At 33.9% G+C, this 21,893-nt stretch overlaps 1 protein-coding gene across 2 annotated transcripts; it reads right to left on the reverse strand.

Moving 5' to 3' along the window:
- Nucleotides 1–18,804: 18,804 nt before the first annotated feature.
- LOC110885898 (transcription factor bHLH63) lies at nt 18,805–21,222 on the reverse strand. Of its 2 annotated transcripts, none has more exons than XM_022133623.2 (7): nt 20,730–21,222; nt 20,443–20,649; nt 20,215–20,349; nt 20,030–20,101; nt 19,724–19,933; nt 19,492–19,597; nt 18,805–19,064 (listed from the first exon to the last, which is right to left on the reverse strand). In XM_022133623.2, exons 1-7 carry the CDS (start codon nt 21,015–21,017, stop codon nt 19,027–19,029), a joined length of 1,056 nt encoding a protein of 351 aa, XP_021989315.1. In that variant the 5' UTR covers nt 21,018–21,222; the 3' UTR covers nt 18,805–19,026. The 2 variants fall into 2 exon arrangements, with proteins under 2 accessions (XP_021989315.1, XP_021989316.1); XM_022133624.2 differs by having other exon boundaries at nt 19,492–19,594; nt 20,730–21,218.
- Between the last annotated feature and the right edge of the window lie 671 nt (nt 21,223–21,893).

Raw genomic sequence — 21,893 nt, forward strand, 5'->3', positions numbered from 1 at the left:
TAATATAAGAATTTATAATTTAAATGTAACTAGGGGCGTAATTACCCGCGCGTTGCGCAAGCACACGGTTTGAATTCAAAACGTATTGCACACCATGACAACCGCTGAATAAATTCATAAAATTAAACAAATTAATATCAATGTGTTATGCTATTTGCATCGTAACTCGGCTCTGAACACCAAAATAATAAGAAAATAAAAAATAATATGGTAAATAACAAATCTAAACATAAATGAAATCGACAGGAAATCGTTGGTTTCGACGCAAAGAAAAAGAAAAGTTAAAAATATCTATAAAAGAATATCAGCGAGTTCATTAAAAAACTAAAATAAAAAAAAACTTCGGTGCACAAGTTATAGTAAAAAAGGTGCAAGTTAGCAAAAAGACATTGGCTCACATTAGCATGAGTTTACTATTTGTCTTCCCTTCTTTTTCTTTTATATTAGCATGTGTATTACACGGGGTTGAATAAATAAATTTTATATACTAAATAATAAAATAATATATCTTTAAAAATCTCATTTATTGTACGGGTTTAATAAATATAATTTTATATATTAAATAACAAAAAGTTATATATATAAGAACCATATTGTACGGGTTAAATAAATGCAATTTTATATACCAAATAAAAAAGTTATATCTTTAAAACCACCTATATTACACAGGTTGAATAAATGTAATATTGTTTACCATATAATAATAAATTACATCTTTAAAAAAACTCATTTATTACACGGTTTAAATGAATGTAATTTTATATACCAATTAATAAAAAAATTACATCTTTAAAAATATGTGCATTACACAGTTTGAATAAATGTAATTTTCTGTACTAAATAATAAAAAATATAAATATCCTTAAAAAAAACCCCGTGTATTGTATGAATTAAATAAATCTAATTTTATATATATAATAATAAAAAGTTATGTCTTAAAAAACCTCATGTATTACATGGGTTGAGTAAATGTAATTTTGTATAGTGAAAATAAAAATATTTAATATATTAATACAAAGTTTTGTTTTCGTGATAAAAATAGATTATTCTGTTGTTGCAAAATTTGTTAACGAAGTTTAAATAAATTTAACCCTTTATTTAAAACTCCTTAAATGTATAAATGATAAATAATATTAATTAATTTTATTTTAAGTTTTGTAAAATATATTTGATACGAAACTAAAAAAACGTTTAATTATAATTAATTCAAATAAATAATATTATAAATGAGAAGGAGATTAAACTAAATAATAATTATCAATAAGATATTAAACTAATAATATTTAGTAGGAGGGTTATCTATAATATAAGATATTAAACTAAATAATATTTAGTAGAAGGATAATCCATAATTAATTAGAAGAGATTAAGATAATTGTATTACATACATTTGTGTTTTTTTGGTAATTTTAGTTGAGTAAATTACTGTTTTGGCTCCTATGGTTTAGCCAGTTTAACCATTTCAGCCCAAAAAGGAATCTTTTGACATATCAGACCCCAAGGTTGCATTTTATAGCGATTTTTATAACAACCCTTGAAAAACACCCCAAAACGTTCCTATTATACCCCGTATATACCTAAACGAACTCGAATAACCTTAGTTTTAATAAAAATCAAATAAATCAAATAAAACAAATAAATCAAGGTGCTCGCGGGCCGCGACCCAGTTCACCATGTGAGTCGCGGGGCGCGACCGAGGTGAACCTGGCAGCTTCTCAGCGTGCCACGTGGCACAACACCCGGCACACCTATACCCATGACTAGCCAAAGCTAAGCCCTAGTCCAGGACTCTCGTGGGCCGCGAGAGAGATAGAAAGATGGCTCGTGGGGCGCGAGCGAGTGGCGATTTCAGGTATAAAAGGGGGCTCTCGGCCTGAGTTGTCATTCGCTCAATTCTTTTTCTCTCTGCCCCTATTATAGCAAAGTGTTGCTCGATATAATGCTCCTAAAACACGAAGCTCTGCCTCGTTGTAAGTATTTTAACCCCCCGATCACTAATTCGTTACCCTACCCGATTAATCTAGGGCTCCGTAACGCATGTCAAGGCTCAACCTAACTTAGTTCGTTGGATTTTGTCTCGTGTTGTATAGCTAATGTGATTTGGGTTATCATACTAACACGTGTGCATTGTTTATTTTTAATAGATAATAGCCAGGAAAAGCAACAGGAAGCCTTAGTATTACCTAAATCAACAATGTGAGTCATTCTCTTTTTCTGCCAAACTGTTTTACAAAACCTCAAATGTTTTCAGCTATATTTACAGTGATTGTAGGAACGTTATACGACCTGACGAGTCGATCAGAAGAGCGCTTAGACAGAATCAGAGGCGGAATCCACTGATTCGGTCTTCGTAAAGCTTGATTTCACTATTTAACTTCTTGTTTATTGATAATCTGACAGTTTACACGTTCCGGAAACAAATCGGCAGGGCTTCGCCGTTACACGCATAAGACACACCTAGATCCGCTCATATGGTCCCCTATATATAGGCAACAGGGTTCGCTTTTATGGACATGTCCGTATAAGCGGACCTGACATAAAAGCGGACCTGACATAAAAGCGGACCTACCATGTCCGTATAAGCGGACCTGACATAAAAGCTGACCTCCTATGTCCGTATAAGCGGACCTATCCAAAACATGATTTCTCGATTTCCGTTCACTATACAATCAGCCCTAGCCTAAGACTCGAACTAAGATGTAGTCGACAGACAACTGCACCAACAGACTCCCCCTTGAATGTTGACGGAATCTTTAGTGAGAGTCTTCAACATGACATTATCGATTTCGATCAGTCTTCTTCAGGAACTCTGCCTGGAATAAAGTACCTGGATCTTTCTCTGGCTCTAACTTTCATCAGACTCCCCCTATCATCATGCTGGGATCGCCGTCTGGAAATCGTTATCACCATTGAAATCAACTCCTGGCTTTATCAGTTTAAACTTCTTCTCAGGTTCTGATGTATCTCCTGGCTTTCCGTAGCAACAGGATCAGAAACCTGCACAACTCAAACAATCTATCACAAACAAACACAATTGTAATTCAACTTAATGAATCAACTAATCATTTAAGAATATTCAAGAATTTTCACATTTAACAATTTATTAACTTTCCAAAATCTGATTCATCATTTCAAATCAATTTAACCAAACCAACTATTCATCTTGTTTAGCCTTTGAAATTTTGAATTTTAGCTCTCCAACATCAGTTGTCGAAAATCTTTTTGGATTTTTCAAAAATGAAACACAAAAGCAATAACATCAATTAAAATGCAGAAATGAAATATATACAAACATATTTTTGTGAGTTCGTGCAAGAGGATCATATCAGCTGCTGACTAGACACTAGCACCGTTAAGCTGTTATTTCATTTTAAGCTTTTAAACAGTTCACGTTGATTGTCGATATTTTGATCCACTTAAATTCTCACAAAAACTTTCAACCTGTTCGGGATACTGAATTAGTGTTTTAGAACTTAAACATCTACATGTGTCCCACCTCAGTATATATTCCCGTATCCAGACCCCAGTATTCAGTCTTACAGGTGAGTATACCACAGCTGATATCTGTTAAGGGGTTATGTGCGAGGGCCGTGAGAGCTCAGGTCGATACTTCCGTATACGCAGAGAGATGACGGCTTCGACTTTAAGGTGGGTCCCCTTTAGAGGATCTTTTTTACAACAGCAAAGATTATCAATTTTATTGTTTAATCAGATTGCTGAGGGCGAGCTTGTATTTCAAAGCTTTTTGCAGAAAGTATTATCCGGGGACTAGGTCAGTACTTCCATACAGCAGAAGTCCCGGGATAATACCCCAGATATCACTGAGCATAAAGACCTAGTATCTCAGAATACGGGACCCTTCAAACAGGATTTCAGAGGTTACCTATATATCCTTGAGATGTTCCCCACATAGACGTAAGTGAAATTTATGTTTATATCCCAAACTGATCTACTAATTCTGTGAAAACCTATCGACACATCTTTAGCGAGACTGCTTAATTGCATTTATACATTACAAATCTTTAGCGTACTGTGCCAGTCTAACTAATGTACTATCATTTCCCCTATTCACACCAAAAACTCATTTTTTTAAATTTATCAATGTTTTTGACATTTTCAAATTTTCTAATTTTTTAAAAATTTTACTCCCCCTAAAATCAAAATATGTTTCAATTTTGATTTTCTGGGAAAATTTGAAACAAACTATACAAACTTGACAACTTGATGAGAATCACATCAATTCTCCATCCACATGGCGTAAACAATCAGAACTCCCCCTCTCAACAAACTAATTTCCCATTATGATCTCAAAACACTTATGTTTATTTTAATCAAAATGGTTTTTCCGGAAAAACTTAGTTTGTTTACCAATCATTTGTAGATTCTGGGGATCAAATCATGTAGTTAACTCAAGTTCAATTTAATGACCTTGATTAACCACTTGTAGGATTGATCTGATTCAAAATCTGAACCACTTGAATCAATCACAAACAAACCTTTTACCTTTTGAATGAATGAATGGCAAGTCAGGTTTTTCTATTTAAACAGATTCACCCAAGCCTGACGGTCCTTGGGTGATTTCGAATTCTTATTCAACAATGGTGGAAAATTTGCATCATCCATTGTTAAACCATAATTCTCCTTTTTTACCTCAACCAATGGCTCCTCTGGTTTTGACGAACCAGAATCATTACCCGCAGGTGGCTTGTCTGACTTTGACCTGTCAGATTCATCGCCGACCATTTTCTTCTTCCTCTTTTCCTCTTTCGTCCTCAAATTTGTATTTGATGAATTCATCTTGCTTGACTTTTCAGCCGAGGGAGTTGATTCATCAGAACTTTTATTCTTTCCAATGGATGAACCCGAGGACAAGATCTTCTCGAGATACTCTCTCGCCTTCTTCCTCTTTTTCCCCAGTCTGTCTTTCTGCCCCTGTGAAAGTTTAACTTTCTTTTCTTGACTTGTCTGATCTTGAACTTTAGGTTTTAGAACCTTCTGTTCATGGGGCTTGACTTTGACTGGAATCTTTGCAAATTTCTGAGACTTAGCCCTCAATCTTTCATTCGATCTCCTTGGGCAATCTCTGGCAATGTGACCTTTTATCTGACAATTGTAGCATCTTCTGGTCTCATAACTCCAATTCCGGCAGTTAACAGCAATGTGTCCTTGATAACCGCATCGGTAACACACTCTGTTATCGTACCGTATACCACCTTCACACCAAACGCTCAGATCATAGCATTGTCTGGCTTGGTGATATTCCTTCCTCAAGTTTGCTGGATTTGGCTTTTGAGCACTGTGGTCCGACCTGCACCACTTATTACCAACAATTTTTGAATTATCAATTTTTACTTTTTGTAATTTTTGATTTTGATTGGATGATCGATCTGATGAACTTTTATTCTCTTTTTGAACATTTTTCAAATTTTTACCCTTTTGTTTTTGTTCTACTTTCTTCTTCAAAGATTTTTGCTTAGAGCATTCACCTTTTTCAGTTGATTGCAGAACAGTTTTCTGAATTTTTCTTTCAATTTCAAAAACAATTTTTGTTTTTCTATTTTTTCATTTACATCATCAGATTTTTCATCGCAATCTTCAACTTTGACATTGTCAAAGTTTGTGACATCGTCACTTATTAGAACTGAATTGATTGGTTTTGGACAGGGAAAATTCACACTGTCTGATGCAGTCACAAAACCTATCAATTTCTTCTCAAGTTCCTCAATTTTGTTTCTCGAATCCTCAGCTTCACTTTCAAGCCGAGATATTCTCCCAAAATGAGTCTTGATTGTTTCTTCATTCTCATTCTTCAAATTTTCAAGAACAGACTTCTCATTTTCCAAAACTTTTATCTGTTCTTGGAATTTTGATTCATTTGCTTTCAAATTCTTGTTTTCCAGCTTAATCCAGAAATCTTCATTTTCTGAGGATTTCTGTTTGCTTTCAAAACCCTTTACATTTTCTTTCAAAACTTTGTTTTCTAATGTCAAACTGTTCAGTCTACCCAACAATTTGTCATTTTCAATTTTCAATTTCTCACAATTTTCTTTCAAAATAAGAATCTGCTTATCATCAGCCTGCTTCATATCTTCTAACTTCTTGACTTCCGATGTCAAACTTTCCGCATCCTTCAAGAGTTTTTCATTTTCAGTCTTGAAGCTGTCACATTTTGAGCACACTGATGCAGAACTTGAAGATCCAGACTCTACAGATTCCTCATCTTTTGGAGTATCCTTTGTTTCCATCTTGTATGTTCCTGCACGAAAAAGTTTAACAAAATCAAAAGGATTCATACTATCATCAATATAACATTTCCTTTTGATATCACATTTGAGAGTACTCTTTGTTGCAAGAAATTCACAAATTCTTTTATCAACTTCAATAAGTACTTCCAACTCCAATTTATTTAAACTCTTTTCCATCTCGGACAAAAAATCCCTCCTTTTCTTTTCTTCCTTATAATACTCAGCCTTAACTTCATTAAAGAACTGATATGGAAAAAGCTCTGGAAAAAAAATCTTTCTGTTTTAGCTCAACTATAAACTCATCCCATTTAGCAGGTAATGCAGTTGTCAATTTCAATATATGCTCATCATTTGTCATTCTAATACCCGTTCTCCACAAATTGTCCGTTAAAATTTTAAACCGTGTTTCCATCTCCTTCAACGTTTCATCCTTTTGACATATGAATAGTTCAAAACTTTTAGCCCAAATATCCGAATTCACATTTCTATAATCGGTATCCATATTTCTCATATACCAATTATTAAAATCTTCAAGCTTATTGTTTTCTTGTTTATCAAAAGCCATCATTGTCATTTTACAGATAATTCCGACAGATCTTTGTTGAACACAAAAGCGAAACTCTTGTACTGACAAATAAGCGAACCACAATCAGTCCAATGAGCGGAACTTGTCTGTTCACAAAAGCGGATCTCCTGATGTACACAAAAGCGGATCTCCTGATGTACACAAAAGCGGATCTCCTGATGTACACAAAAGCAGATCTCCTGATGTACACAAAAGTGGATCTCCTGATGTACACAAAAGCGGATCTCCTGATGTAATTTTTCGAGCGGACCATAAAACAACTTGGAGCAGACCAGGTGAATTTGGAGCGAACCAAGTGAATTTGTCCTTAAAAGCGAACCTGATGATTGTCTTTCGAGCGGACCAGGTGCAATTTTGGAGCGGACCTAAAATGATGCCGTAAAAGCGGATCTCACGTGTTTTTACCCATTTTTAGTTTGTATATTAGTCTGAAAACTTCAAGGGTTTGTCTTTGTTCAATAATACACAATCTGTGAGATTTTGGTCCAATTTTATCTGATAAAATTCTCTGAACTGACAAAAGAAGGTGTAGAAATCAGAATTTTAAGCAAAAATCGAGCTAAACGGTAAGAACTCTTCCTCCTGAGCTCTGATACCACATGTAGGAACGTTATACGACCTGACGAGTCGATCAGAAGAGCGCTTAGACAGAATCAGAGGCGGAATCCATTGATTCGGTCTTCGTAAAGCTTGATTTCACTATTTAACTTCTTGTTTATTGATAATCTGACAGTTTACACGTTCCGGAAACAAATCGGCAGGGCTTCGCCGTTACACGCACAAGACACACCTAGATCCGCTCATATGGTCCCCTATATATAGGCAACAAGGTTCGCTTTTATGGACATGTCCGTATAAGCGGACCTGACATAAAAGCGGACCTACCATGTCCGTATAAGCGGACCTGACATAAAAGCTGACCTCCTATGTCCGTATAAGCGGACCTATCCAAAACATGATTTCTCGATTTCCGTTCACTATACAATCAGCCCTAGCCTAAGACTCGAACTAAGATGTAGTCGACAGACAACTGCACCAACAGTGATTGAGTCTATGTATTCTACAATTGCTTCCGGTATGTGGGGTTTTGTATACATTACTTGTAATCCGTTACTATTGGACGACGAGTTAGCCAATGAGTAACATGACCACAGTCATGGAACTGTGAACATGACAAATAATGAATGAGTATATTGGTAGATATAAACACTATAATCGCTCTTAATACTGTAAAGTTATAAAAGCTTATTTTGATTAAACTGGGATGCACTCGCCAGTATTTCTTGCTGATAAAATCTTTTTAAAACGCGTTTCAGGTAACTTAATGTGAAGCTAATAGAAGCCAGCAGGGGAGCACTGAAAGCTTAAAGAAGTGACTATAAAAGTTAACTAAATAAAAAGGAGTTTATGTTTTCAATAATTAGGGTTTATCCCTATAATTGTATTGTGAATGAAACTTGGGTTTTATCCCCATTTATTTATTATAAAAGTTTGGTGTTTTGAAACTCTGAAACTAGTTCCTAACTACGGTCCTGATGTTTAAATTCCGCTGCCAAATTAATAAACACCGATACCACTTGACTAGTCCGCGACTCTCGCTCCCGTGGTAGGGGTCGGGGGCTGCGACAATTTTTGCCCCTAACACTAACTTTGTTACTTTGTTGCAGTTAAGTATAACGATAATTTGGACATTATACACCATAGGGGTTGTTTTTGATAATTACAAAGTTCTTTTAATGTTTAATAAATTATTAATGTAATTACTCAAGTTTTTTTATTATTTCGTTATTTTCACGATTATTATTTAACAAAATATGTTTTAAATATACAAATAAATATGTATATTCATTAACTGTTTGTTTTTTATAAACGCCATTCTTAAAAATCATTTGTTTCTTAACCTTTTTAAGCCATCTATCGTTTTTAAAATTGTTCACTTTTAAACCTCTTGTTTATAAAAATCGTTCTTTTTAAAGTTGTTTGTCCTTAAAAGTTTTTTTTTTCAAATAGTTCATTTTATAGTGTTTTTTTAAATTATTTTTAAACAATTCGTATTTTTAAGTCGTTCAATTTTAAAAGTGTTTCTTTTTAAACCTTTCCTTTTAGAACAATTTTTAAAATCGTTTGAAACTTTGTATTCAATTTACTTATAGCCGTTAGGTAAAAATAACTTCAAAAATTGAACGATTTCAAAAATAGAAGCAAATTTCAAAACATGGATTTTAAACGAACAAGTGGTTTAAGAAACGATGATTCTAAAAAACGACACTTATAAAAAAATCAAAACTTAAAAAAAGTTAACAAGTGTAAGGTTTTAAAAAATGCACGAATTTAATAAACGAAAGGTTAAAAGATAACGAATTTTGAACACACAAAAGGTCCAAAGAAATGAAAGATTTGAAGAAAGATAAACCATTCTAAAAAAAGTTTGAAAGATGAATGATCTTTTGCAAACTTTTTAATAGAGCGGTTCATCTTTTTTTAAATCTTCCGTTTTTGTTTTTCATACAGGTCTATTTTTTTTAATTTTAAAAATGAACAACTTAAAAAGACGAATTGTTTACAAAAGTTTAAAAAACAAACGATTTTAAAAAGAACAATATAAATGAAATGTTAAAAAACTTTAAAAGACAAAAAAATTTAAAAAGAACGATATAAAAAAACAAATGGTTTAAAAAGGAACAAGTTTAAAAACGATAGATGGTTTAAAAAAGAGTAAATTACAAAACTCGTCTTTTATGTTGACACCAGATTGCAAAATGTGTTATTTGTCTTTAAAAGGTACAAAAAAACGTATTCGATGTTTGCAAACTCTTGCACATTATGTCCTTTAGCCCTAACTATATTATTTTTCATGGTTAAATCAGACTAAGTGTACCCCACATGAGGGTATTTTGGTCATTTTACCTTAAAAATAAATAAATAATAAAAAACCCATCTTTCCATCTCTTTCAAAACTCTCTCTCCTTCCCACAACTCTCTCTCTCTCTCTCTCTCTCTCTCTACAGTCAGGGGCCACCACCGTCAGAAGTCTCCGAGAAACCTTTTATCCTGCCAAGACTCAAGGAAGGTACTGAAACCTTTGATACTACTGGTCCGCATCTTATTCAGTCAAAGTTGTCCGAAATCTTGAGTCTAGACGACATAACCAACAATCTGAGGGTTTTCAAAGTTGTTGAGCTTGAGACGGCTACAGGAAACTTTAACACTGTTTTGAAATGGGACGAGGGTGGATTTGGGAGTGTATATAAGGGTGTGATTAATAGCTTGGAGCAATCTTTTTACGACATTCAGGTGGCTGTGAAGATCCCCACAACAGCGTTGTTGTCTTCGAAAACCTAGATTCAGATCCGCTATCGTTGTTCCACAAATCCAAATCCAAATCCAGAACCCGTCGTGCTTGGTACGGTGGTTGTGGGTGTTTGTGAAAGATGGGGTTTGGGGGTCGGTTGGTGGTGGTCGAGTGGTGGTGGTGGCAGATGGTGGTTGGTGGAGGTGGAGTTGAGGTGGCGACGGTGGTGGTGGAGTTGATGTAACAACTTCCAAAATACCTTAATACACTAGTACGTGTTGCATTATGTTTTCATTAGGAACGCAGGCTTAACACCAGGAAGCTATAATCTAAACCCTAAATCTACAATGTGAGTCATTCTATTTTTATGAAATGATTTGCAAAATCCTAAATGTTTTTCAGTTATACTTACAGTGATTAAGTCTTTGTATTCTGAAATTACTGCCGGTATTTGGGGTTTGTATACACTACTTGTCTAGCGTCACTAGTTGAAAGAATGATCAACAGTGATATGACCACCGTCACAGGAACTGCACCGTGACAAATACTGATTTGAATGATTGATCGATATAAATAAATGTAAAAACTCTTAATGCTGTAAATTATAACAATGTGTCTTTTCATACAAATGAATGAACTCACCAGTATTTTTCGCTGATAAAATGTTTTTAAACGCGTTTCAGGTAACTTACTGTGAAAGTAAAATAAGCTTGCTATGAGGCACTGAAGGCTTAAATAAAGTGACTATGATTACAAGAATAAGGAAAAGAAATTATGTTTTGTCGAATAGGGTTTATCCTTATAAAAACATTTGTTTGTAATATGGGTTTCATCCCAGTTGTTTAATATTAAACTTTGGTGTTTTACAAACTCTGAAATTTTTCCTAGCTACGATCCCGATGATAATTTTTCGCTGCGAATTTAATAAACAAAGGTACCACTTGATTGTTCACGGCTTTCGCCCAGGGTGGGGTCGGGGGCTGTGACAGTTGAGGTGGCGCCGGTGGTAGTGGAGGTGGAGTTGAGGTGGTGGCGGTGGTGGAGGTGGGGTGGTGGTGGAGTTAGGGTGGAGGTTAGGTGGTGTTAGAGAGAAAGAAGGGGAGGTTGGGCAGAATTGAGAGAGAAGGGAGATTTATATTCATGTTTTTTTAAATTGTTTTGTTTATTATTTTTGTTTATTATTTTTTTATTATTTATTTTAGTGTTTAGGGAAAAATGATCAAAATACCCTCGTATGGGGTCCACTAGTTCAGATTTAACCATAAAAACTAACTGAGTTAGGGCTAGAGGACATAACGTGTAAGGGGCTGCAAACATCGAGTACGTTTTTTGTACTTTTTGAAGACAAAGGACACACTTTGCAATCCGTTGTCAACACAAAGGACGAGTTTTGTAATTTACTCTTTAAAAAAAGTAAAAAATAAATGATTTGAAAAATGAGGTTTATAAAAACAAACGGTTAAAGAAAATACATATTTATTTGTATATTTAAAATGTATTTTGTTAAATAATAATTTTGAAAATAATGAAATAATAAAATAAACTTGAGTAATTGCATTAATAATTTATTAAATATTAAAAGAACTTTGTAATTATCAAAAACGGCCCCTAAGGTATATAATGACGTAATTACCCTTACACTTAACTACAAAAGTAACAAAGTTAGTGTTAGGGGCCAAAAAGTTATACAATGCAACCTCGAGGTCTGATATGTCAAAAGATTTCTTTTTGGGCTGAAATGGTTAAATTGTCTAAACCACAGGGGCCAAAACAGTAATTTACTCATTTTAATTTTAATATATATATTAGTTTGCACAAAAAAAAATTATAAAAATGTGATGCCATGCCATGATGATTAATGAGGGCATATGTAGGCCTGTAAACGAACCGAACGAACACGAACATAGGCATGTTCGTGTTATGTTCGTGTTCGCCCATTTAACTTTAACTGAATACGAACACGAACATATAATCGAACACATTTTTTTGTTCGTGTTCGTTCATTAAGAAATCAGGCATGTTCGTGTTCGTTTATGTTCGTTCGTTTAAAGCCTAAACGAACAGTTCACGAACATAAACGAACACAAACGAACATAAAAAAATTAACTGAACATATTTGAATAAACATAAATTAACATTATTGAAGAAACAAGTCTAATATATTACATTTAATCCGAAAACACATCTAAATAAGTGTTCATACATATACTAATTAGTTATATTTATATAAGTAGTTAAAAAACCTAATATTTATATAAATATAACTATTTATGTATTTATTAAATTGAAAATCAATTGGGTTATTAGAAAATGGGCTATGGTGACTTTTAATGTTCACAGCTGGATCTGGGATCAAGAATTGAGACTAGATGTGTTCAATTGGGCCTGGTTTCTGTTACTTGGAGGATTTGGGCTTTGGAAGACACAGTGGGGATTTGTGATTGGTTTTGTGTATTTTAGCCTTTAGGGTCTATTATTTTAGAATTTGGATTTATATTATGGGCCTTAGTTGGCCTCCACGCTTTAGATCGGCATAGATCTAGTAGTCTGTAAAGCTTAGCCCGTTTTGATTTTTCTTTTGGAGCTAAGGTCGATCTTGGTCCTATATCCCGTGTCTAGCTTAGTTCCCTTTTCAAGGTATATGTTGGTACCCTAATTGGTTTGATTTTGTTTTATTTTTTTGTTACTTGATAACTTCATCCCATTTCTAGTTGTGGATCACAATTGTTTTTTTTTTTTGGTTTGTTCAAGCTTACAAAAAATGAAACAAAAAAGCTTATCAATAACCCTCCTATACTTGGGTTATTTAAAAAAAAATTACAAAAAAAAAAATTTTCATTAAAAAAAAAAAGCTTAGTGCACCGCTTAGGTTGGTAGATTATTTAAAAAAAAATTACAAAAAATTTATAAAATTCACACAACTTTTATAAAATAAAACCTAAAATTTCATTAAAATTTTAAAAATTATAGTCCTAAAAATTACATAATCCTAAAAATTACACAATTCCTAAAAATTACAAAATAAAAAACCTAGAGCGTTAGATAAATTTCAAAAAGGGCGATATTGTCGAACGCCTTTCGCTCCTTGCCTCGAAACTCAATGTTCGCTACCGCCACCCAGTCCTCGTGGCTTAACTCGCCGCTTGGCTTGGGGTGACCGCTTGGCTTGGCCAAACGGTTTGAATTTAAAATTCAAACATTCAAATGGCCCGCTATGACATGGCGGTGGACAGTCAATAGGAGGCCGCCACATCGGATGTCAAGACCGCCCCACGCCCGGCTTCAAACCCAAGCCCAAGGGCCACGCCCCAACCCAAGCCCACCCGGGGTGGTGGCTTGGGCGTTTCCCCCAACCCAAGCCCCAAGCCCCATACCCCATAGTCTTAGCTACGGGATCAGCTGCTGTGTGGGCCTGTTGTGTTGCCAACAGGGGTGGACCCACATGGTGCGGGTCGGGGTCCACGGACCCCAATGTTTTTTAAAAATTTAGTTGAGCCGGTATGTTAAATTTTTCAAGGACACCATAAAAATAACTAGTTGGACCCTATAGTATTAAAAGCAAAGATGGTGTGATGGTTAATTCCCTTGTTTACCAACATATAGATCCCATGTTCAAGTCTTACATGTCCTGGTGTTTAAAACGACACAACGACCCGTTGATCCTCTAATTTGCTTCTTTAAATTGATATATTGAATCCTCTAATTTGCTTCAATTGAATGCCTCTATTTATCACCACTATTTGATAACTTGATGCTTAAAAAATGATTCTTAATAATGTAGTGTTTGCATGTCCACTAAATGCTTCTACATTATTTCCTAGCCCTGACCCGACTAGGATGACCGACCCGGAAATTTTAATCTTTGGTTGTGAAAAATTCTTACACCAAAAAATGGACCCAGTAGAAAAAAATCCTGGATCCACCACCGGTTGCCAGGTGTGGTGCGGTTGCGCCGTATCACAAGCCAAGCCCATAATTCTGTTTCCTGATAGTTCACCAACTTGGAGAGTCAGCTTACATAATGTCAATATTAGAATATGTAGTTTATCCCAAAAGCTGATCAAGAGAAAAAAGTCCAAATCTAATGTTGCCGGGCATTCAAAGTTGCCTGTGTAAACTCTCAACACTGACCAGCAGCACATAAGTTGAATAATATACTGTGAGCTTTTGCTTTCCATCGACCGACTTCATACCTCACCATGTGCCTGGGCTATAGTGGCTTCACCTTGGCATTGTGTTGATCAGAACAACACTCTGTATGTATGTGCCTCGTTTGTTCCCCACGTTTGTATTGTTTATATAGGGTCTACTTATTATTTATTTTTGTTTTGACAACAAAGAACGCGTTGTACTCGATAAATAAGGGTTAGTGGTAACTAAGAGAGATGGGTTGTTGTTAAATAATGTATAACTAGAAAAAGCGCATCAACAAACATCTAAATCAATAGACGTTAGCTGGAAAACCTAGTAAATCAAACAACTAGGTCTTCGCTTCATTGGCCTTTCAAAACCCAAAACAAATGATGACATAGGCAAAAGACAACCAAATCATTCAACCACAACCACCGACCAAAAACAACCCTAAATCCCAAATCAAACAGACGTAACAACGACAATAAACCAACACCTACATTTGACCACCAGAGAGATAACACCGGAACCAAGAGGAGAAGGAAGACAAAGAGAAAGATAGGAGGAAACTGACGGTGGGTTAGGGTTTAAAAACCTCAAACCAACACTGCTGGCAAACACAAAAGAGGCCCACGTGCCCAACAAGAAACAAATAACCAAATAACCACAAAGTACAACACCCTAAAACACATACCACACACAAAGCTTAAAATACAACAACATGAAGCATATCAATGTTACAAATTTATACTATGTATAATATAATTAGTTAAACTCTTGGAATAAGACAATATGCTATATGAAGACTATATGAGTTACATATAACTAGTTCTACTCACTTCCACCATCAAAGTAACTGATCAAAAGTTGACACTTACACTTCTATTTGAGAACAGGTAAAAATAGTGACGCGGGTAAGTCAATTTGCAAGGAAGCAGAAAAAGAGCAGTTGTCATCGATACAAGAGTCTGGAGCCTAATGCAAATGTATTCTTTAGCGATGGCTAAACGGGTGGGTTGGGTAACGTGTTCAGGTTCGGGTCAAAACTTTTAGTGTTGTGAACTCTGTATCGGGTTGACCCAAAAAAAACATTCTTCCACCCTCCCTTACTCTACTTATCCCTTTTACTCACAGTATGTTGCTTAGTCTCACTTTTTTTTTCTTTTGCTTCTTGTATTACAGGGAAGTGTTACTGAGTATTGCTTCCACAACTACAAAGCAGCACATTCTTCATTTGCACATTATGTGTAGTATTTTAATTATATGTTTTCTATATGCTACTATTGATCAAGGATCTATATGTAATCTATTACTCTATATCTTACTGGGTAAACATTAGGAAGTGATTAGGTTGTTTGCACTAGAGAATGTGACGTAATTTGAGAGACAAAGAACCAATGAGGTATACACAAAATAGTCCTAAAATATCTATTTTTTTTTTCTCAAGGGATTGACTGATATCCACATATTTGCAAGAGAATCTTCTTATGTATTTTTGCTGTATGTGGAAAAATTGAAGGGTTTCAAGAAAGAATAAATCAGTGCCTGTTGAAGTGGGCCTGGTAACATTTTATATCGCCATCGGGTGAGGCAAACAAAATCAACAAGATCTTGTAGTGGATGAGGCCGGATTCACCCGTCATTGTTACATATGGCTTGAAAATGAAAGAAAGTTGCGGCTCTTAGACGCCTTAAGACCAAATATATGCAGCAAAACTCATAGGCAGTTTTCATGGTCCCCTTTGTCTTTAATTATATATTATTCTAACCACAATAGAATGTTCATTTGAGAAGAAATTTTAGTATGAGAAAAAAAAAGAAGAAAGAGCATATTAGTAAAATACTATTTTATTTATTACTCATATTATTAATTTTTAACTCTTTAATTCATTAGTCATCTAATCATTAATTATCCTAAATATAATCTATAAAACCTACACATATCAAAATTTTCCTACATATACCCTACACATTATAGAATTTTATCCTACACAGTCGAAATTTATCATAGACATCTTGAAATATATCTTACACAACTACTAATTTATTCTACACTTTAAATTAAGTTGTTTTTTTATTTGGGAAAAGTATATATTTTGAAAAGGAGTTACAAATTTAATTTAGTTAGTTATTAAAGGGAAATAATACAATTTAATGATTTTTGTATATTAAAATTAAATGCAAATATTAAATGAAGTAAGATAAAGTAATCTTATTGGTTGAAACATCTTCAAACAAAAACATTCTTCTCATTTGAACCCTCCACACCACATCTATATCTATATCTATCCTATATAATAAAAGAAACCAATGGAATAAAACATGTCATTCATTGAATCCGTCTATTTTTTATAGATAATTCATATCAATTAAAAGATAATTATAAAATTAAATTTAATATAAATTTAAACAATTCGTATAGAAGATAATTTAATATTTTAAAACATTTATCAGAGTTCAAAATTATTTATCCTGAAACTAATAAAAGATGTACGCTAAATATCAATTAATATAATGTAAATGATTTATTTATTTTATTAAACTAAAGTAGTTAAGGGTAGAACCTATTTCAAAAATGTTTATAAGGGGCAAACAAAAATATTAATCAATGTATACTTTTATTTTCGTGTTCAACTCTCAACTCAAATACGGTAATCACTATGTTTACGTGACATTTATTAGAACCATCACCTCAATCACCTCATCCATCGTGTATCGAGTATATCCGTTAGTTTTTTTTTTTTTAAGATTTAAATTTTTATTAGATTCAGTCAACCCATGTAATAAACGAGGTTTTTTAAAGATATAACATTTTTATTTTTTACTATACAAAATTACATTTATGCAATTCGTGTAATACATGGGGTTTTTAAAAATATAACTTTTTTTATTATGCAGGATATAAAATTAGATTTATTCAATCCATATAATACTTAAGGTTTATAAAGATATAACTTTTTATTGTTTGGTATAGAAAATTACATGTGCTCAACCCGTATAACACATGAGGTTCTTAAAAATGTAACTTTTTTCATTATTTAATATATAAAACTAAATTTACTCAACCCATACAATACACGGGGTTCTTAAAAATACAATATTTTTTTATTATTTAAAATATAAAATTACATTTATGCAATCCATGTAATAAACGAGATTTTTAAATATGTATTGTTTTATTATTTGATATATAATATTACATTTATTCAACCCGTGTAATAAACGAGATTTTTAAAGATATATATATATATATATATATATATATATATATATATATATATATATTATTTGATATATAAAATTACATTTATTCAACACGTGTAATACACGGGGTTCTAACCTAGCTTGTAGAAATAGTAATTCGATTATAGTTCCAAACTATTTACTGGTGATGTAAGCATGATAGTAATTCGATTTTAGTTCCAAACTATTTACTGTTGATGTAAGCATGATCTGATAATTATGGGATAACTTATTTTTGAAAGTTCTTGATTGGTAATAGTGGCGAAGCTTGAGATTTCCGATCAGGGGGTCGAAAACGTATATACCAAAATATTTCTATAAAACCAGGGGCAAAAAACGTATATACCAAAAAATTTCTATATGAAAACTACATACTCTCCACTACTGAGCGAAAAGTTCGGAGGGTCGGCCGCCCCCTCCCGCCCCTACTATCCTACGCCCATGATTATAGTAGGGAATGTGTGGTTACACTTATGGCCCCTTTGAGAATGAGATCTCTCGTTATTTATTGCACGGAGCATCTCTTTCGGTCCCAAAAGCCTACCCATATGGTTCATTGGCTGCTTTCTGTTTCGAACTTTTGAATTGTAGTTGGCTAGTGGTATTTAGGTGCCTTGCAGCCTCTCAACTTACGGATGAGAATAGAGGTCGCAATATGTGTGGGTTGAGTAACAGGTCAAAACAGACTCACGAAGAAACAAATCATTTTCCTTATTAGTCAAACGGGCTAGGGGTAAAGTTGACCCGCTATCGCTTTTCTGTCAGTCGTTTTTGTAAGTAGTAGATGTGTTAGTTATGATCACAAAACCGTATTAACAACTGTAATCATCTTAGTCTTTAAATAGAACCTTGACCATCTTCTATTTGTTTCATGTTTCCCTTTAGCCTATTGTTTTAAGGTTTGACTCATTTGACTAGTTGAAGATACAACACAACCCAAATAAGCTCATTTATGAGTACGTGGGCCGAAATTGTTACCTCTGGATGAGTGGTTGTAGATGCCTAGTTCAAATTTATGATACTAAATTCCTTTTTTTTAAATAAATACATTGAAAATAACCACACTTAGGCAAATGCACTTATAGTCACTTGGAATACATTGAATGTGTTCATCTCATAATTCCACTAATTGTGGGCTACTTTTTAATAACATTGAGACTAGTCAATTGCTTCTATGTTTTTGCAAGTTGCTATTTGTAGGCCAATTGTGATATTGGACCACCATATTGAGAATGGTTGAAGTTAATTCATATTGTGTGTCATTTTCTTGGTCCCTGCCTATGTTTCCATCTTTAGACTTTGATACATTAAATATGGAAAAACCTTATCTATATCATCATATATTCTGCAACATAAGGTGGAAATCTTGTTTGTAATATCAATATACATTCTATAATCTAATTATCATTCCTACAATGCCAGCCAGTATCCGTACTTGCATATACGATATATATACTTGCGCAAATGAGTAAAGAATAAGGATCGGTAACATTTCAACTTAATCCATAATATAATCTCCCTTCCAATGATCATGTCTCTGTCTTCATATTGATTCCTTCATTTGAACCTGAAAAACATAAACGTGTAAAAGCCTGTTAGGTTATCAACTTATACCGCCGCTTCATATATACTTAGCCTTTATGGTGTGCTATACGTCTGGGTCGGGTCAGATGGTGGTCTCGTATTGAATCCCATTTTAAGTTGGCAAGTTTTATATAATAATAATAATAGGTGCATTATTATCTTTAAGTTATGTTTTTATGGTTAAAAAAGGAGCAAAGGTTTTTATCATTTTTGGTGGAAGACAGAAATAAAGAAAGATACCTAGTGTGCAACTTTCTTGGCTAATGAGCTTGGACCCATTTATTCTTTTAGAAAATCATTCCTACTTTTGTGGGTCTCTCTCTATGGTCACTATCTTGTAATGTTAGTAGTATTGGCATATCATTTTTTCCTGACTTTTAAGATTTTTACTTCACTTCACTTCACTTTACCTGTGAACTGATGGGATTGAAATGGTATCAATGTTTCTAGCTCAAATTCCATTCTGTACAGATTCTGTATATCACCATCCCAAACACCACTTGGCTGCATTTGCTGTATAACAACAAAATATATTTATAAATAAATAACCCAATAATGGATCTATGCAAAATTTGACTTAATTTTTACGGTCAACACGGGTTACAATTGAAATAATGAGGACGAAAGTTGAGAAGAAATTACATTGTAACAAGATGAATCCATAAATGTTTGATCAGGGATTGAAATTGGAGCACTAATGCTTCTTCTTAACCCCATTTCCGCTGCGTTAATTCCCATGTCTAATCCGCAATATGAAATCCCCCCTTGATCCATTGAATTCAACTGAAAATACGCCGAATTAGTTGAAGAGCACCCGAGTGCTGGAAATTCACTTGTTGAGCATTGAAATATCTGATGACAGTAACAACATATATTATGTTACTAATAACAAAAAAAATAAAAAAAATAATCCTACAAAACTCGTTGATTATTAATCAATCTTCTCACCTCTTTCGCGAATACATTATCGATGTTGAAATCTAGCTCTGGATTAACAGTTGCAAGCTTCATGGACAGGAACTGTTACAATCCAAATTACAAAAATTAATTCTCAGTATTTTACAATTTATTTATTTTAAATATATATATATATTTGTATAAATAGATTGCTTAAACTATTAAATATTAATTACCTCTACTTGTTTTTGAAGGGATTGAACATAGTTAATTATTTCATCAAGCATTCCAGCTTTCCCTGTGATCTTATTGCAGCCAGGTACCAAATCCTGCAAGTACTTCATTCTCTCACTAATTTTCTCCCTCCTTACCTATTTATTTATAGTCACAATCATTAATCTTTTTGCAAAACAAATAATAATCATAATTATAAAATTTTAATCATTATTCGGGTGGTCACGTACTCTTTCGGCTAGACTATGACTATCAGTGGCTTGACCGCGACGCGCTCGAACATGAATATAATCCGGTTTTTGAACCTCGGAAACCTTAGACTTGTCCTTAGATGAAGTGTTGTTAGAAGCTTCTTTGCTGTTGCTATTTTGATCATGTGTGATCCTAGAATCTCCTTCAGAACATCCTTTTATTTTCTTTTCTTTATCAGAAACAACCTGAAAGTGTCACACATAGGAAAAAAATTAATTATGTCCTTTTTAGGAAACTTAACATTAAAACAGAATAAAGCTCAAACCTGTAGGCTTTGACCCTTTCTCTTCTTAGGTGACACCGAAGCCGAAACCGAACTCGAATTCCCCTGAACAAACAATGCCTGATCCGTCTCTACTGGTTGTGCAACCGGGTTCGGGTTCATGTAGCCATAACCCAATTGATCATCACTAAATGCACCCGCATGAAGCCCGGCCCAATACTCATCCATCCCCGGGTCGGGTTTCACTAAGGCAGAATGGTTTGCGAACATATGATCATTTGGGTTGTAAAAACATTGTTGTTGTAGAGTGTTTGGTAATTGAGGATTCATTTTGAAGGTTGAAAAGATTAGGTAGCAAGTGTTTTACATGCCAAACTAACGTCCTCTCAAAGCCCAACCCAAAATGCCTTTGCTTATCTTTTTTGGTGTAAAAAGAGCTTTTTGTACGTCAAAGTGTTGCTCTTTTTTTTTTTTTTTTCCTTTTTTTGAAGGGTAAGGATAAGTAGGGGGAGTGGGGGTGGGTTGGTATAAATATATATAGATAGGAAAAAGTGGCCGGAGAGTGACACCTGCCGGAGTCTGACACAAGTGGCCGGAATAAATAAGAGGATAGATGAGAGAGAAAACAACACCCATGGAGTGGCCATGGGCCGTGGGCCCATCTATGACATGACTGCCACGTGGGTATGTCCAGCCCAACACCCATATTTTTTTTTATTTCTATACTTTTTCTTTTTAATTTTGAAATCTATCTACTATAATAAAAGAAACTAACTTTGGACACTTGTCATTATTTCTAGACCATCATTAATTATATATAATTATTATTTAATTTAAATTATTAAATTCAATATGTTTCAAACATTTAAAAAATTACGGATAAAGTTTCATAAAATATCTTATTATTTATTTACAACTAATGTTAAAAAACATTACCATGTCATGTCTACGATTAAAAATAACCTAGAGTTTTGTTGAATTATCAAGTAAAGAAACCATCAACAGAATAAATTATTAGCAATGTATGCCTGTATATATTCTATTTTTAAGTTTAACCAAATTGTGTGATACTTAAACCATACAAAATTATAACGCAAACACCTAAAGAAAAAACATTATCGGATAATGCGATAGCCTAGGCCATAGCATTGCCGTTAGCAAGCATCAAGTAACAAAAACTAAAACAGAAAATAAGATTTTGTAAGT

Source organism: Helianthus annuus, chromosome 10 (genome assembly GCF_002127325.2).
Source record: "Helianthus annuus cultivar XRQ/B chromosome 10, HanXRQr2.0-SUNRISE, whole genome shotgun sequence".
Classification (NCBI taxonomy): Eukaryota; Viridiplantae; Streptophyta; class Magnoliopsida; order Asterales; family Asteraceae; genus Helianthus; species Helianthus annuus.